The sequence below is a fragment of the Oncorhynchus kisutch genome, linkage group LG18 (assembly GCF_002021735.2).
Source record: "Oncorhynchus kisutch isolate 150728-3 linkage group LG18, Okis_V2, whole genome shotgun sequence".
NCBI lineage: Eukaryota > Metazoa > Chordata > Actinopteri > Salmoniformes > Salmonidae > Oncorhynchus > Oncorhynchus kisutch.
The window spans coordinates 34,616,223-34,634,765 of record NC_034191.2 but is presented as its reverse complement, the minus strand read 5'-3'; the positions used below and the strand labels follow the sequence as shown (position 1 = coordinate 34,634,765).

The window sequence follows — 18,543 nt, the reverse complement described above, 5'->3', positions numbered from 1 at the left end:
GGGGTCATTTCAACCACAGTAGCTAGACTGGCTTCCATGACAGAAGAGAGGTCTGACGATCTGTGGAAAATGGATTCTATCCCCCAGGGATTCATATCAAACCTTGCTTTAACAAATGTACGGTGTCTTAATAATAATTTCATGATAGTTGGATGGATGGTTAAGTCATTATGAAGCGTCATTATGTTAATATAAATACCAGGAACAGATACTGAGCACCATGCATTCTTATTGAATTGATTCACCTGTACATATTCATAGCAAGTATATACCTTCAGCAGTCTAGCTGCTCAGAACAGAAGCACTGTGCTTCCTATGCAAATGATGATATTTGGATAACCCCCCTCCCTTTTCACATTCTATATCTAAACCAATAAACTAGAAGAATAGTAGTGGGGGGGGCACATGAAACCCTGTCCTCTCCAGTCCTCCTGCAGAGCCGAGCCTATGGGAGCTGTCGATGTGGTTTGTTTATCCAGCCAGAAGGTAACTGTTAATCTGAGGGACATAGAGCCATTACCCAGACCTCCCATTGCTTTTAAGTGGCATGTTTATCTCCGCCCTCCTTCTCTCACCCTGGACATGTCGCATTGTTTTTTACAGCGAAGTGCCCTGTTGTGTGTGTGTGTGTGTGTGTGTGTGATGCGTCACACATTGCAGTGGGAGCTGGGGAAATGTGGGGTTTGGCATCACACGTTAAGGAAGAAGGTAAAGGACCACTACAGTGTTAAGGGCCATTGCGACCAATATGGCTGCCCAAAGGAATAAAGCTAGGTCTTGTTCTCTGGGTGTCGCAACACTTAAATCTATTTTACAGGGGAAACAAAAAAGTCCAAACAGCAGCTTAAATAGGCATTGCAATCTCCTGTTCAATGTGGTTGTTAGTCTGCTCTATGCCGTTATGGCTACATTAAACACATTGGGGGTATTGACGCATCAGGGAAAGCACAGGCAACCATTCGAAAAGGAAGTCCTTGATCTTGTTACACTCCCCCTTCTCGTCGCCACTGAGACACCTTGCAAATAACAAGGAGATGTGTTAAAAAGAAAAGCCCAAGAAACCTCTTATTGACGTCCATTTATATGAATTAAGCCAGTTTTCTTCCGGAGGACTATGGAAAGGAGTAGAGGTCTTAAGGTCTGATTATCAATCATTACTCAGGGATCTATATTGTCAGGCCTGGGATAAAACTCTGCGTTTCTGGGAGCTTTTAATTGGCCTAAGAAGCTCGGTGCTGCCAAAAGCTCGTGATATTCATTACGGTAATCCTATTAGCTCCAGCCGAAGATATTAGTAGGGGCTGGGTAGTGGGTATGACTAGAGACGGATGAGAGTGAGTGAAAGTGACGAGTTAGCGTTGACACGGTGTTGCTAATGCTCTGCGACTGGGCTGAGTCACTGAGCATTTCACATGCTCACTGCTCAACCGTATCTGGGGGGGGGGGGGGGGGGGGCTGCTCTGTAGGTTGTGGGGTCACAGACTGTAGTATTTAATTAACTGAGTGCCTAAGCTAATGATGCAAAGATATGACAACAGAGGCTCTTAGATAGGAACTAACATAGCTTTATATTTATTAAATGTAAGGCTCTGGTGATTAATTTAACCACATTCACTGAGTGTACAAAACATAAGGAACACTTGCTCTTTCCATGACATAGACTGACCAGGTGAATCCAGGTGAAAGCTATGATCCCTAATTGATGTCACTTGTTAAATCCACTTCAATCAGTGTAGATGAAGGGGAGGAGACAGGTTAAAGAAGGATTTTTAAGCCTTGAGACAATTGTGAAATGGATTGTGTACATGTGCCATTCTGAGGGTGAATGGGCAAGACAAAATATTTAAGTGCCTTTGAACAGGGTATGGTAGAAGGTGCCAGACGCACCGGTTTGAGTGTGTCAAGAACTGCAACTCTGCTGGGTTTTTCATGCTCAACAGTTTCCTGTGTGTATCAAGAATGGTACACCACCCACAGAACATCCAGCCAGCCTGACACAACTGTGGGAAGCATTGGAGTCAACATGGGCCAGCATCCCTGTGAAATGCTTTTGTCCATAACCCAACGAATTGAGGTTGTTCTGAGGGCAAAAGGGAGTGCAACTCAATATTAGGAAGGTGTTCCTAATGTTTTCTACACTCAGTGTAGTTTTCCATATTGTTTTTTAATTTGCCTATTTTGGATTCATGTGAATGGTGTTGTTGATTAACATAAACTACAATCCAACCATTCGTTTGTGTTTAGCTTTTTGTATTTAGCCTCATTACCATCTATAAAAACAATCCAAATCTACAATGGAAGTGTGAATATCACTTTCTACGAGTGGAAGTGTGAAATGATATAGCTTGGGATACAATTCTAGCCAGAAAAAAAACACACACCGTACTATCCTTTGGCTATGGAACAAATCAGCCCATTGGGAATAGCAACAGTACTTGAGACTGCAGCACACAGCAGCACTGGGCAACATAACCCTGATGAGTGTGTGCATGAGTGGTTAGTGACACCAAGCAACAACCAAACCACAACATCATTAACAGCACATAGATCGGTCATGTCTGACAAGTTGCACTCTCTAGCACCGACCAACAGGAGTGCTGCTGGCCAACAGGTTGGTTGGGTACGCAGACGAGACACAACATAAGCCATTTCACTGTTCTGACAATCTGAGCGACCCACCTAAGCATACACTCGCCTCTATGGAGACCGTCATAGTAGCGCATTCTGTCACATGAACATTTGAACATCTTGGCCATGTTCTGTTATAATCTCCACCCGGCACAGCCAGAAGAGGACTGGCCACCCCACATATGCTCTCTCTAATTCTCTCTTTTTTTCTCTCTCTCGGAGGACCTGAGCCCTAGGACCATGCCCCAGGACTACCTGACATGATGACTCCTTGCTGTCCCCAGTCCATCTGACCGTGCTGCTGCTCCAGTTTCAACTGTTCTGCCTTATTATTATACGACCATGCTGGTCATTTATGAACATTTGAACATCTTGGCCATGTTCTGTTATAATCTCCACCCGGCACAGCCAGAAGAGGACTGGCCACCCCACATAGCCTGGTTCCTCTCTAGGTTTCTTCCTAGGTTTTGGCCTTTCTAGGGAGTTTTTCCTAGCCACCGTGCTTCTACACCTGCATTGCTTGCTGTTTGGGGTTTTAGGCTGGGTTTCTGTACAGCACTTTGAGATATCAGCTAATGTACGAAGGGCTATATAAATAAAATTTATTTGATTTGACATGCAAATGTGTTGTTAAAGTCTGCTAGCCTTACCCAAAGAGAGTAGGGACCAGAGTGTTGGACTCGAGTCACATGACTTGGACTCGAGTAAGACTTTGACTTTAACCAATGACTCGTGACTTGACTTGGACTTGAGCCTTTTGACTCGACCTGACTTGATACTCCCCAAACCCAAATATTAAAAATCATGCTATGAAAAAAAGTGTGCAGCGCATCAACTCTTCATTTAACGGATTACAGTTTGAATCGGACAGCAGCCAATCAAATTGTGTGTGGCAGTGTAGAGTAACGTCGGCAGGTGAATTCAGACGGAGCCCTTGGAAAGATGATACCCAAAATGATTTATTTTGGGATATAAAGACGATGCTGTATCAACAAAAAACGGATTACAACTTGCAAAACATGCGGGAAGAAAATGACAGACGGAGGCGCAACCATTTCCAACTTTGTTCGACATTTGAAGCTGCACAAAGAACGTGGCTAATATAGCCGACAGCTATCCATCACACGAGGCTGTGTGTTTATGAGTGTGTGTAACTTTGTTTGTTTCATGGTTGTTGTTTTTTGCCTGGCTTGTGATGTCTGGAGCCTGTATTGTTATGTGCGCTCCTCACTGCTTGTGATGTCTGGAGCCTGTATTGTTATGTGCGCTCCTCACTGCTTGTGATGTCTGGAGCCTGTATTGTTATGTGCGCTACTCACTGCTTGTGATGTCTGGAGCCTGTATTGTTATGTGCGCTCCTCACTGCTTGTGATGTCTGGAGCCTGTATTGTTATGTGCGCTCCTCACTCTTTGTGATGTCTGGAGCCTGTATTGTTATGTGCGCTCCTCACTGCTTGTGATGTCTGGAGCCTGTATTGTTATGTGCGCTCCTCACTGCTTGTGATGTCTGGAGCCTGTGTATTGTTATGTGTGCTCCTCACTGCTTGTGATGTCTGGAGCCTGTATTGTTATGTGCGCTCCTCACTGCTTGCCTAGATTAGATTTGCAGATTGACTCGCCACCACGCTGTTTGGAGCTGGAATAGATCAAATGAGCACATTTGTGGCAGAGTGCCTCCTAGAATGGTTGTGTACTCTTCCTAACCTGCTAATTACAGCAAGTGCTTGAACCTCTGGTTGGGTTTATGCTTCACATAAATCCCACCATCCCTGTCTCTGCTATCCTCCGCAGTTTTGAGCTTTCTCCATTGATAATGAATGAAGAACGGCGGCTTATTTCATCTGAGGCATCGCATTCAGATACAGTCTTACAGATAGAAATGCAATACATAGATCTGTACTCGATTCTCTATTCTACACGGCAACGGCTGTTGTAGGTGATGTATTTCTATGTGAATTGCCATGTTGGATGGCCAGCAGATACTCTGCTCTCCCGCTGTCACAGAGGGAGAGGCTACCCATATATTTCCCATGTATTTCCATGGTAATATAAAATGTATTTTCAAAGTAATAAATATATAGATATTTTTAAAAGCATTCATGATTTGCGTAAATGTAATATACTAACTATTACTCTTGTTAAAAACATGAAATGTTATTACATTTGGTGAAGGGCACGTTATGACTTGTTTAGGACTTGAGACTTGTCTCACTTGCCTGTCTTGACTTGGAACTTGACTCGGGACTTGAGTGTTAAGACTTGAGACTTACGTGTGACATTATGAAGTATGCTTGTAGCTGTGAATGTTGAGTCAATTGATTTGTAAGAGACTGATATGAATAAAGATATGGTAGTTACAACGTACAAACATTCACAATACACAATGTGCATATTTATAGGGGTTTAAGAAGCTAAGCAGCAGCGCAGAACCTCAGCTCTCCATTCAGTTTCTTTACAGAAACACCACTTCCTCATAGTGAAAATGCCCCAAACAGCGGTCTTCTGCAATTGTACTTTCAGTCTCTCTCTTTCCCCTTTCCGCTACGTGTGTGTGTGTGTGTGTGTGTGTGTGTGTGTGTGTGTGTGTGTGTGTGTGTGTGTGTGTGTGTGTGTGTGTGTGTGTGTGTGTGTGTGTGTATATGTATGTGTGTGTGTAGTAATGCCAGGATTCAGATACGTGTGTTTGGCCATGGCTGTTTAACAACAGCGTTGACTGCAGTGAGTCTGCGTGGTTATTCAGGGCTATAGGACTGAGTTTGCACAGACAGAAATCATTACCCGTAATTGGCTCAGAATAGACATGTGTGCTATCAAATGCAAACTAATATCTCAGCCTAGTTTTGATGGGATCGGTATGTATCAGACTACATTAACCCCAGTGTTCCACAGTACATGACATGGCCCGTCTCTCCAGTCTACATTGTGTACACAACAAAAGATATTCCTCTTTTCATGGAGGAGTCAATAATTAAGTTCCTCTTTCATTGTATGACGCTTTATTGGACTGCATGCGCCCAGGCAAAGCACGCTGGATATTTGAAAAAAATGTCTCACCCATCTACAAACAATAGCCCATAAAGGCAAAGTGAAAACATGTTCGTAGACATTGTTGCACAATTTTTGGAAAAGAAATACTGAAATATCAAATTTACATAAGTATTCACACCCCTGAATCAATACATGTTAAGATCACCTTTGGCTGTGATTACAGCTGTGAGTCTTTCTGGGTAAGTCTCTAAGAGCTTTGCACACCAGGATTGTAAAACATTTACACATCATTATTTTTATTTTATTCTTCAAGCTCTGTCAAGTTGGTTGTTGATCATTGCTAGACAGCCATTTTCAAGTTTTGCCATAGATTTAAGACAATTTAAGTCAAACTTTAACTAGGCCACTTAGGAACATTCTGTTGTCTTGGTAAGCAACCAGGGTGTATATTTGGCCTTGTGTTTTAGGTTTTTGTACTGGTGAATGGTGAATTTTTTCCCCAGTGTCTAATGGAAAGCAGACAACCAGGTTTTACTCTATGATTTAGCTTCTGCTTAGCTCTTCTCCCTAGTCCTTGCCAACGACAAGCATACCATAACATGATGCAGCCATCACCATGCTTGAAAATATGAAGAGTGGTACTCGGTGATGTGTTGTGTTTGCCCCAAATATAACACTTTGCTTTCAGGACAAAGTTCATTTCTTTGCTACATTTTTTGCAGTTTTACTTTAGTGCCTTGTTGCAAACAGGATGTATGTTTTGGAATATTTTTATTCTGTACAGGCTGCCTTCTTTTCACTCTGCCAATTAGGTTAGTATTGTGGGGTAACTACAATGTTGTAGATCAAACCTCAGTTTTCTCCTATCACAGCCATTAAACTCTGTTCCTCACCCAGGAGAGTCATGACACAAAGGCCTCAGATCAGCTTGGTAAATAGCTGACAACAACCAGACCCTCTTACCCACAGAAGAGGGGAAGGGGGGGTGGCCCGGTTTTGACACCTTAACACTCGGTCGTAAATTAGGCAGGAAAGAAATGTGCTTTGTCTCCAGAAGACTTTTGCCCCCAAAACCTTTTTGCCCAGAAAGTGAACATTGGAACATCTGAATGTTTAGAATGATCAGTGGAGACTTAAAGAATATATATTGTCATATTCTTTATTATTTTGATGTCATTAAGGATGATATCAAGAAATAACTCTGAAAGTGTCAAGTTAACATCTAAATGTTATACAAAATATATGATTAAGTATGATAGTTTTTTTTTTAAGATAGGAATGTGATTTTAGTCTTCTAAAGAGAATTGTTTTTCATAAACATTTGCCCAGTCAGTAGCCACGCCCCAAGTGAGCACAGACATCGTGTCGGCGTGATTGAATGACCCCATTTCCCTGAGGATGAAAAGCCTTGATAACAAAATTTACAACAGACCCGAACATTGCCGGGTTGCTAGTGACATGTAAAGTGGTCGGGAGCTGAACCCTGAATAATCAATCTTGAGACCAGCAGACGTGAAGCATGAGCTAAACATTACAAACGGTTAGAAACTCAAAACGAGGTGAAGAAGATAAAAACTAGGCATTAAAATCTCCAGTCTGCAGCTGGGCATGTAAAAGTGGTCCTAGAACTTTGACTAAAGACACGAGGTGGGAAAGAAGAAAATTCCATCTCAGACAATCACTGAGTATCTGTTCTGAAGAAACACTCCACTCCAAGCCAGGACAAGGACATTGCGACTTCTGGTGAAAAATCAGAGCCTTACATTATCGAGCCATTCCCCATAGAAGGATTGATTGGTTTCAACAGAGACACAACAAACAAGGACATCTACACATAAATACATTGCATTTCTTACCCAAACGGGTGGCAGTTCGTGTGCAAGTTATAGGATTAATGTGAGAACAGTCCTAGAATGTATCCACGATAAATGTCCCTTTCTCCCTCTCTCTCTATTTTCCCCACTTCCTCTGTCAACCATGCTTACCTGCAAGGAAACACGTGCCGTTATCATTGCTTTGCACAAAAAAGGCTTCACAGGCAAGGATATTGCTGCCAGTGAGATTGCACCTAAATCAACCATTTATTGGATCATCAAGAACTTTAAGGAGAGCGGATCAATTGTTGTGAAGAAGGCTTCAGAGCGCCCAAGAAAGTCCAACAAGGCCTCCCGGGTGGCGCAGTGGTCTAAGGCACTGCATAGCAGTGCTAGCTGTGCCACCAGAGATTCTGGGTTCGAGCCCAGGCTCTGTCGCTGCTGGCCGCGACCGGGAGGTCCATGGGGCGACGCACAATTGGCCCAGCGTCGTCCGGGTTAGGGAGGCTTTGGCCGTCTCATCACGCACTAGTGACGCCTGTGGTGGGCCAGGCGCAGTGCACGCTGACCAGGTTGCCAGGTGTACGGTGTTTCCTCCGACACATTGGTGCAGCTGGCTTCCGGTTTGGATGTGTGTTGTGTCAAGAAGCAGTGCGGCTAGGTAGGGTTGTGTTTCGGAGGACGCATGGCTCTCGACCTTCGCCTCTCCCGAGTCCATACGGGAGTTGCAGCGATGAGACAAGACTGTAACTACTACCAATTGGATACCACGAGATTAGGGAGGGAAAAAAAGTCCAGCAATAGCCAGGACCTTCTCCTAAAGTTGATTCAGCTGTGGGGCACCACCAGAGCTTGCTCATGAATGGCAGCAGGCAGGTGTGAGTGCATCTGCATGCACAGTGAGGTTAAGACTTTTGGAGGATGGCCTGGTGTCAAGAAGGGCAGCAAAGAAGCCACTTCTCTCCAGGAAAAACATCAGGGACAGACTGATATGCTGCAAAAGGTACAGGGATTGGACTGCTGAGGACTGGGGTAAAGTCATTTTCTCTGATGAATCCCCCCTCCGATTGTTTAGGGCATCCGGAAAAAAGCTTGTCCGGAGAAGACAAGGTGAGCGCTACCGTCAGTCCTGTGTCATGCCAACAGTAAAGCATCCTGAGACCATTCATGTGTGAGGTTGCTTCTCAGCCAAGGGAGTGGGCTAACTCACAATTTTGCCTAAGAACACAGCCATGAATAAAGAATGGTACCAACACATCCTCAGAGAGCAACTTCTCCCAACCATCCAGGAACAGTTTGGTGACGAACAATGCCTTTTCCAGCATGATGGAGCACCTTGCCATAAGGCAAAAGTGATAACTAAATGGATCGGGGAACAAAACATCAATATGTTGGATCCATGGCCAGGAAACTCCCCAGACCTTAAAATGCCATAGAGAACTTGTGGTCAATCCTCAATAGGCGGGTGGACAAACAAAACCCCACAAATTCTGACAAACTCCAAGCATTGATTATGCAAGAATGGGCTGCCATCAGTCAGGATGTGGCCCAGAAGTTAACTGACAGCATGCCAGGGCAGATTGCAGAGGTCTTGAAAAAGAAGGGTCAACACTGCAAATATTGACTCCTTGCATCAACTTCATGTAATTGTCAATAAAAGCCTTTGACACTTATGAAGTGCTTGTAATTATACTTCAGTATTACATAGTAACATTCTGACAAAAATATCTAGACACTGAAGCAGCAAACTTTGTGAAAATTAATATTTGTGTCATTCTCAAAATTTGGCCATGACTGTATGTGTATTCGGAATTACTATCTAGTTAGTTATTAAATAAACAATTAAATACATTTGTTTAGTTCTGAATAGTCAGAAAAGGATGGGGTTCTTGCGGATTCAAGAAGTCTGCGACGTTCCAAATGAGACTGATATGAGGTAATGATTTATAAATGATTGTTATCGATATACAACTTATATAGTTTAATTCAGGAGATGGTAACTCATTAAACAACTTCTTGCGTGGTGCACAAAATTCCTAATCAGTTCATTGTTACATGACTCATTTAAATGAGGTAACAATTAAACATAGTTAGTGGATTGAATAAATAACAGTCATCAGATTAATGAAGGTCACGTCACAACATCTGTAACTGTTTTAAAGTCACCATTGGTGAAATCCCTGAGCGGTTTCCTTCCTCACTGGCAACTGAGTTAGTAAGGACACCTGTATCTTTGTAGTAACTGGGTATATTGATACACCATCCAAAGTATAATTAATAACTTCGCCGTGCCCAAAGGGATATTAAATGTCTGCTTTTTTATACATTTTTTACCCATCTACCAATAGGTGCCCTTCGTTGCGAGGTATTGAAAAACCTCTCTGGTCGTAGTTGGGTTGAAATTCACTGCTCGTCTGAGGGACCTTAAAGATAACTGTATGTGTACAGAGATGAGGTAGTCCTAAAAAAACATGCTTAACACTATTATTGCACTATTTAATCAATTTTCACTTCAGGTTTTAACAACAAAATGTGGAAAAAGTCAAGGGTGTGAATACTTTCTGAAGGCACTGTATTAGGACATAGTTAAGGTTAGACCACCCAATTTTTGTGTTGTTAAAATAATCAATGTGGGCATTCCTCTCCATAATAACATGAGCATTCTCAACACTGCAAGAGCAACAGAATGCCTGTCATGTATAATTTCCCCTGCAAGTCAACCTCACTTACTGTGGAAGTGGTGGCGAACATGTACTTGTCCCGGAGCTGGAAGTTGTCCACTCTCTCTAGGACGACTCGGCGGTTCTGCTCACTCTGGAAGAAGTCGGTGCTGCTGAGGATGCTGGACACCCCCTGGGGCTCGTGCCTCTGGACCAGCACCGTGGTGGGGGAGTCGTACGGCTCCACACCCCTGGAAAGATGCAGAAAACAGCCGCAAGTGGGACATAGGTAGGGCCAAAAGTTTTTCTTTGTTGACCATGTGAACTGAACTGGAAGAATTTATTGGCCAAGGGCCTTGGAATTCTTCCCATTCAGATAGCATGGTCTGGACGTCTAACCCTAGCTAAACCCTCCACATCCATGCCTTTAAATCATTAACAGATCGGTCAAATCCTTCCAAAGCAGGGCTTTATCTTTTATGGATGGGGTTTGAAAGGAAAATATGTTTTATGTTTGAATGTGCCACTCTCCTGCCTAGGCCTACTATTTGTGGTGAGAGACACATGGCACTGAAAGTGTCGCAATCATCGTTTTCAGATTGTTTTAAGCAAGTTTGTTGTTTTTGATGTGCTTGATAGACCTTTTCTCTGCAAACTCTGCGCTTCTGGCACTCCAGGCAGGCTCAAGCAAACGTTCAAAGTATTTGAAAGATTTAAAACACTATTTGAACCCAGATCTGATTGATAGCAGGGTTCAAAATCCTTTAGGTGTTTACCAGAGTCATTAAGCCATTCACACATAGTGAGCCCCAAATAAAAATCTTGTAATCGGTCTCTCTCTTCCTCAGGGATCGTAGTGACATTTTCTTTGCATTGTCATTCAGACTCATATCAAACATCTCCAATCTAAAATCAAATCTAGAGTCGGCTTTCTATTCCGCAACAAAGCCTCCTTCACTCACGCCGCCAAACTTACCCTAGAAAAACTGACTATCCTACCAATCCTCAACTTCGGCGATGTCATCTACAAAATAGCTTCCAATACTCTACCCAGCAAACTGGATGCAGTTTATCACAGTGCCATCCGTTTTGTTACTAAAGCACCTTATACCTCCCACCACTGCGACCTGTATGCTCTAGTCGGCTGGCCCTCGCTACATATTCGTCGCCAGACCCACTGGCTCCAGGTCATCTACAAGTCCATGCTAGGTAAAGCTCCGCCTTATCTCAGTTCACTGGTCACGATGGCAACACCCACCCGTAGCACGCGCTCGCAACACCTCATTTGGCCGCCTTTCGTTCCAGTTCTCTGCTGCCTGTGACTGGAACGAATTGCAAAAATCGCTGAAGTTGGAGACTTATCTCCCTCACCAACTTCAAACATCTGCTATCTGAGCAGCTAACCGATCGCTGCAGCTGTACATAGTCTATCGGTAAATAGCCCACCCAATTTTACCTACCTCATCCCCATACTGTTTATATTTATTTACTTTTCTGCTCTTTTGCACACCAATATCTCCACCTGTACATGACCATCTGATCATTTATTACTCCAGTGTTAATCTGCAAAATTGTAATTATTCGCCTACCTCCTCATGCCTTTTGCACACAATGTATATAGACTCTCTTTTTTTTCTACTGTGTTATTGACTTGTTTACTCCATGTGTAACTCTGTGTTGTCTGTTCACACTGCTTTGCTTTATCTTGGCCAGGTCGCAGTTGCAAATGAGAACTTGTTCTCAACTAGCCTACCTGGTTAAATAAAGGTGAAAAAATAAAAAATAAATTACAAGGGCCAATCTAATCTATATATTTAACTTGGAGAGGCAGGGGGTTAGCTGGCGAGCTGCATGCTTGGTAAGCAGACAGAAATCGGAAGACATTAAGGTCTAGTGAGGGCCAGATGATGGAGGAGGCAGGCAGTCACAGAAAAACAGGAAGTAAACAGGAAATGAAGACACACACGCACATCCCACCCATCCCCAGACCGATGCTTTAATGTTTTGCAGACAGTCTGGTACTCAACATCGACAATTGGTTATACTGATGACTGTACGTTCTGCCTCTCCTCACACAATCACAGGGGCATTGATCTTACCAGAAATAGGCCTTCACGTGCTCTTGGATCAACACCCATGTCTCTCCAAAATCATCAGATTTCCATAGCTGCAAAAATAACAGAGGCGGGGGGGTGGGGAGTAAATGTAGGTCAGGGGCTCATTTGCACATGTTGACTCCAGGCTGCATAGAACTGGCAGAATGTTTGAGTTAACCGTTTTCCATCATTTCTGTTAAGCTGAAACGTGAATAAGTAGTTAGGAAAAATTCCACAAAATGTATTGTGTTTTTCAGAGAGACAGTTTAGTATATGCAGCTGTAACATTTAATTACTATTTGCATTATGAAATATTGGCTGTGTTTCTCGAGAACACTGTATTATAAACCAAATGCTGTGGGCTATAGTATGGCAATCCAGCGTATGGAGCAGAGCCATTAGTCCACATAGGCATCTAACCCCAAACCAAAATGGTGCCACAGAGCTACAGGCAAAGCACTGATCATCATAATAGACACCTCCTGCACAAAGATCTCCATTTCTATAGCAGTCAGTTCTATAGCAGTCAGTTGAGTACCTGTTTGTTGGGGTGGGAGCTGTCATAGCCCAGGACCAGGTTGGCCCTCTTGCTGTGCAGCAGCAGGTCTGTGGGCTTGAAGGGGATGGAGAACCCCTGGATGGTCTTGCAGAAGTCAAAGGAGTTCCAGAGGTAGCTGTTGGTGCTGTCTGCAAAGAGGTACTGGAACAAGAGAAGGACAAGACGGGCCAAGATTAGGCTAAATACCCACTGGGGTCTGTTTAGGAGTGTTAAGGAATGTTAAGATAGAAATATATTGTGTAGAAGAGATAGGACATTCTTTCCTGTAGAACAGAGAATCATTCTTGCTCTATACATAGCATTTGTATTTGTACCTGCAACTTTCTAAACTGAATAAACCTGCTAAAACGTCAAGTCTGACTGATTTCAACAAACTAGAATAGTAAGAACCGGCCTAATATCTCACCTCCAAATATCTCTCTAAATAAGTTCAGGAGTAAAAATGTGCTGAACAAGTCATAAATTGCATGGACTCACTCAGTAATAGTGTATGACAGTAATAGTGTATGACATGAATTCCACCATGAGGCCAATGGTGACTTTAATGGCTGTGATAGGAGAAAACTGAGGATGGAACAACAACATTGTAGTTACTCCACAATACTAACCTAAATGACAAAGGAGGAAGCCTGTACAGAATACATTTTCCAAAAAGATTGCATCCTGTTTGCAATAAGGCACTAAAGTAAAACTGCAAAATATGTGGCAAAGAAATTAACTTTATGCCCTAAATACAAATCGTTATGTTTGGGGTAAATCCAACACAACACGGAGTACCGCTCTTCATATTTTCAAGCATGGTGGTGGCTGCATAATGTTATGGGTATGCTTGCCATTAGCAAGGACTATAGATTATTTTTTACGATAAAAATCAAATTAATAGAGCAAAGCACAGGCAAAATTCTAGAGGAAAACCTGGTTCAGTCTGCTTTCCAGACACTGGAAGACAAATTCACCTTTCAGAAGGACAATAACCTAACTCACAAGACCAAATATACACTTGAAGAGGACATTGCATGTTCATGAGTGGTCAAGTTACAGCTTTGACTTCAAATCGGCTTGAAAATATGTGGCAAGACTTGAAAATGGCTGTCTAGCTATGATCAACAACCAACTTGACAGAGCTTGAAGAATAAAATAAAAAGAATAATGTGCAAATACTGAACAATCTAGGTGTGCAAAGCTCTTAGAGACTTACCCAGAAAGACTGAAAGCTGTAATCGATGCCAGAGGTGATTGTAACATGTATTGACTCAGTGAGTGTGAATACTTGTACACATGGAAACATGAAATGACCCCGGGAATAGAACATCGGTCAGAGATGCAAAAAAAATAAAACATTCAAAATGGGTGAATCTTTCTTTTAAATAGGCAGATCCGTAACCAGTCAGACCTAAGTGGTATTATGGACAGAGAGGAACTGATCCTAGATCTGTACTCCTACTCTGAGAAGCTTGCTAAATACGGGCCCTGAATTCAAAAGGGAAAGCTCACAGCTCAATGTGCAGATGAGAAGAAACCACTCATTTCCCATCGTAACCATCTCCATGATGTTGGGAACATGTTGCAGACTGAGAGGGTGGAGTCCTCCAGCTGTTATACCAGGCCGCCCTACCTCGCTCTCTGGAGTCCACCTGTCTGCAGATTGATGGCCCAAGCCTGCAGGGCTCACAAGGCAGGCCACATGCGAATGCCTGCCTGCTAATGGAACAAACTACGTTTCCCATGCACCCTTACACCTTGCAATAACCTCCACTGGGCTGAGTGCCAGGGGGAACGGCTGGGGGCGGGGCCCAGGGCTATGACTCACCGGCACACAATGAGACATAATCGAACACTGCACCGCACCACACCTCAAGGCACTGCATCGAACAATCTCGAGCTCATGACTGATAACTACGCATGTACACAAGCACACACACACACACACACACACACACACACTATACAGGTAAATCAACCCTAATAAACAACAAGCTCAATAATGTTATGTGCCTTGCGCTGGTTGTGCGGAGATGGGAGAACAAACGAAAAAGAGCTATACACTCAAACTTAGAAAACATAATACAACTCCTATCAGGGCAGTCTTCGATATAGAGAAAGGTCTTAATACAGTGTGTCTTATCATACTGTACACTGAGTAGACAAAACATGACATAGCTTTCACCTGGTCAGTCTATGAAGTTAAATCCACTTCAATCAGTGTAGATGAAGGGGAGGAGACAGGTTAAAGAAGGATTTTAAGCCTTGAAACAATTGAGACATGGATTGTGTATGTGAGCCATTCAGAAGGTGAATGGGCAAGACTAAACATTTAAGGGCCTTTAAACGGGGTATGGTAGTAGGTGCCAGGCGCACCGGTTTGAGTGTGCCGAGAACTGCAACACTGCTGGGTTTTTCATGCTCAACAGTTTCCTGTGTGTATTAAGAATGGTCCTCCACCCAAAGGACATCCAGCCAAATTGACAATTGTGGGAAGCATTGGAGACAACATGGGCCAGCATACCTGTGGAACACTTTCGACACCTTGTAGAGTCCATGCTTGACGAATTGAGGTTGTTCTGAGGGCCAAAGGGGATGTGACTCAATATTATGAAGGTGTTCCTAATGCTTCGTACACTCAGTGTACGTACCTCTATGGTCTTCAGCCACTTACCCTCTTATTGTCAGCGGGGCTGTGGTAGAACTGGGAGATGACCTGCTTGTTCCCCTCTTTCTCAATCTCCCCACTCAGCTGAAACCTCTCTGAGATGGGGGAGAAGCTGGTTCCATAGTCATAAGACACGTACACCTACCATGTGACAGAGGAGAGAGGAACGAGGTGAGAACATGGAAGTCACAGTACATGGTAAACAAATTAAATCCACTATCGCTGTTCTTTTTGTTGTGATGCTTTTTGGACAGGAAAAATGATTTTTGATGAAGGACATTTCTTGTAGAGGACAAAATCATTTTAGAATGGGTGTATTGGGAGGGAGGCCATTAACTGACTCAGTAAAAGGAATCAAAGCATTTAGGCAGTAGCTAGACTTTCCAGCTACAGACTTTATCTACGGAGAGAAACACAATACTTGGGAAAAAGCTTTGTCCATGTTAAGTGACTAGAGAGTTTAGTGTTCCGTTCTGTTCCCTCCTGTCCTGCAGATTCTACCAAAGACAATATACGAGTGAGGTCAGAGCTCTCAGATTCCCGTCAGAGTGCCAAAGACCAAGGATCTCAGACCACAGAGAACAGCACACAAAGACCACTGAATCCACAATGCTGGCTGGAAGTTATATATCGAGGAGCGTACTGAACTGGGAGCGGAGAGATACACAAAACTTACAATTCTTGTACAAATAAACTGTCCTTCACCAGTGGTATCTCTGCGGTTTAGTATCAAACACTTTGTTTTGCAAATGGCATTACATCTAAAGTTAATTTCATTAACCCCTTGAGGAGCGCAGGAGGTCCTTCTTACACTGTGCACAAAAGCAGTGGGAGGTGCTTGGGTTACTGTAAGCTGAGTGTGAGTAACAGGCAGGACAGGGAGCTGATAACATCAAAAGAAGACAGAGTAGAGAGAGAACTATTTTGGTGGTGTAACAGATGGAGGGATTCATCCGTGGCTCAGTGAATCTGATCTGTGAGAGGAGAGGAAGCACACGGCCGGCTGGCAGGCCACGGTGCCATCTCCTTGGCACAGGAGAACAGGTCCGGGCCCCGCAGCACTGACAACACGTGGCCTGTCACTGTCACTGACCAGATGGGTGGCCCGCGCACACAAACACACATGCATGCACGCACACAAACACACATGCATGCACGCACACAACGCACATGGATGCGCGCACACAAACACACATGCATGCATGCACGCACAGAAACCCACATGCATGCACGCACACAAACACACATGCATGCACGCACACAAACACACATGGATACACAAAGACAACATGACACAGTCAAACTGTGGTTAACATGGCACTACCATTTCTGCCATGGTAACTCGAACAAAGGAGTCTACATTTGAAATGGCAGAATCCTATGTGTGTTATCTGAATAGAGGGAAATGTGAATTGAGAGGGAAGAAGATTCAAAAGTGGTTCAAAACAACATGTAGGCGTCAGGCTATGTGGTGGTGGATAGGTTCATGGATATGGTATTTTTGTGCAATTGTGGATCACCATCCAACACAGAAAGTATGTTACTGTACTTACAGGAAATGTAGGCTACTACATTAGTGTGCTCACGGGAAGTATACTACTGTACTCGCAGGAAGTGTTCTACTGTAGTCACAGGTAGTGTATTCCGGTACACAGAGGAAGTGTACTACTGTACTTACAGAAAGTGTACTACTGTATGCGCAGGAAGTGTACTACTGTATGCGCAGGAAGTGTACTACTGTGTACTCACCGAGCTAGTCTTGGGACCTGCGGCTCCGACACTGTCTCTGGCCAGCGCCACAATGACATTGCTCTTCTCCCCGGCCCAGTGCACCACCATCTGGTTGTGGGAATCGTTCAGGTTGGCCTGCAAAGAAAAGAACATTCAACTGACCTGTTGTATTTTTGTTCTGTTTGGTCAAAATGCAGCTCAACTCAGAGTCCAATGAATTAAGCGACTATCTGATAAATTACAGAGGCTTTTATATCAGATAAACATCCTTGGACCATATCAAATGTGTTATGAAATGCTATTATCAGATCGACATTGTAATGATTTTGCAGGGTTCGCAGCACCTGCTTAGCTGGTAGAAATCAGTGAAAGGTTGCTGTACCTTGCCTGGCTGTGTCTGGTGTATTGAACAGGGCTGTTGTGCTTTTCTTTATTCATCCTTTTAACCAGTTAAGCTCACTGGCGCATGTTACTATGGCAACGGACTTTGTGGTCTTATTGTTATGACCTTGTGAGGAGCACCTGGCTAAAGGCTCCTATCTGTGTGTGTGTGTGTGAGTGAGAGAGACAGTGTGCGAGAGAACAAGCAGTGAGCAGCTTTACCTCACATCGCCCACTTTCAGAGGCCTTCACTGTGTCCATTGAAACAACACAATGCTGCTATACTAAGTGCTTGTGGTAGATGTAGTAGTGTAAAAGCAGAAGGCACAGGTCAAACAAATGCCAACGCTCCATTGGTGCAGCTCTGACATTAAGATCTGTGAAGTGTGAGTCCACAAAAAAGTATGTCATTTTAATTCCCACTGCCATTGCCTCTCATCCGAGCGCTCCTCTCTCTCATTCTTCATTTATCATTCTGCAGGGGGCTGTGGCTCTTTGAAAAGCTCGGTTTTCTCCCTTTACTACAGTATTTCTACAGACTTGCACTGTTGACAACACAAAGACTGTAATTTCTGTCTAAATGATGAACAGACATTCCTCTTCTTTCAGTGGTAACTTTACACCCACTATTGGTACTACGGCTTGTAGACTTAGTAATGGAATGTGATTTCTGCCGCAAATTGCTACAAAACAGCCTGCAAGGGTTTGTTGTGTGTGTATAAGCATGATTTCAGCAGGAACATTGTAATACAGTAACCCATTCCATGTAATAACATTCTCATTCGCTGAGATCAGAGTTCCAAAATAGTAGAAGAACACTTCTACTAACGGGACTTGTCTAATAAGAAACGCTCATTCAGAACGTGTTAAAACATTTTCACTATGGTGGGCCCTACTGAACACATCCCAGGAGGTCAGCTGAGTCAAAGGCAAGGCCGTCTTCAAGGCTGAGATGACTCTGCGGGAAATCTCAGAGCCGTTTAAGCCTCGTTGCCCGCCGACCATGTAAAAGGGTGCCGGCGTGGTCCTCCTGACA

General features: G+C 43.6%; 1 protein-coding gene across 2 annotated transcripts in view; it reads right to left on the bottom strand.

Moving 5' to 3' along the window:
• LOC109909387 (sortilin-related receptor) overlaps positions 1–18,543 on the bottom strand; it is a 71,681-nt gene that overhangs the window by 40,696 nt on the left and 12,442 nt on the right. For both annotated transcript variants that reach the window (XM_031795865.1, XM_031795867.1), the window contains exons 2-6: positions 17,145–17,261; positions 15,402–15,536; positions 12,725–12,886; positions 12,190–12,257; positions 10,161–10,341 (exon numbers count right to left, since the gene is read on the bottom strand). In XM_031795865.1, the coding sequence (XP_031651725.1) occupies positions 10,161–10,341; positions 12,190–12,257; positions 12,725–12,886; positions 15,402–15,536; positions 17,145–17,261 (663 nt within the window). The remainder of the gene's footprint in view (positions 1–10,160; positions 10,342–12,189; positions 12,258–12,724; positions 12,887–15,401; positions 15,537–17,144; positions 17,262–18,543) is intronic.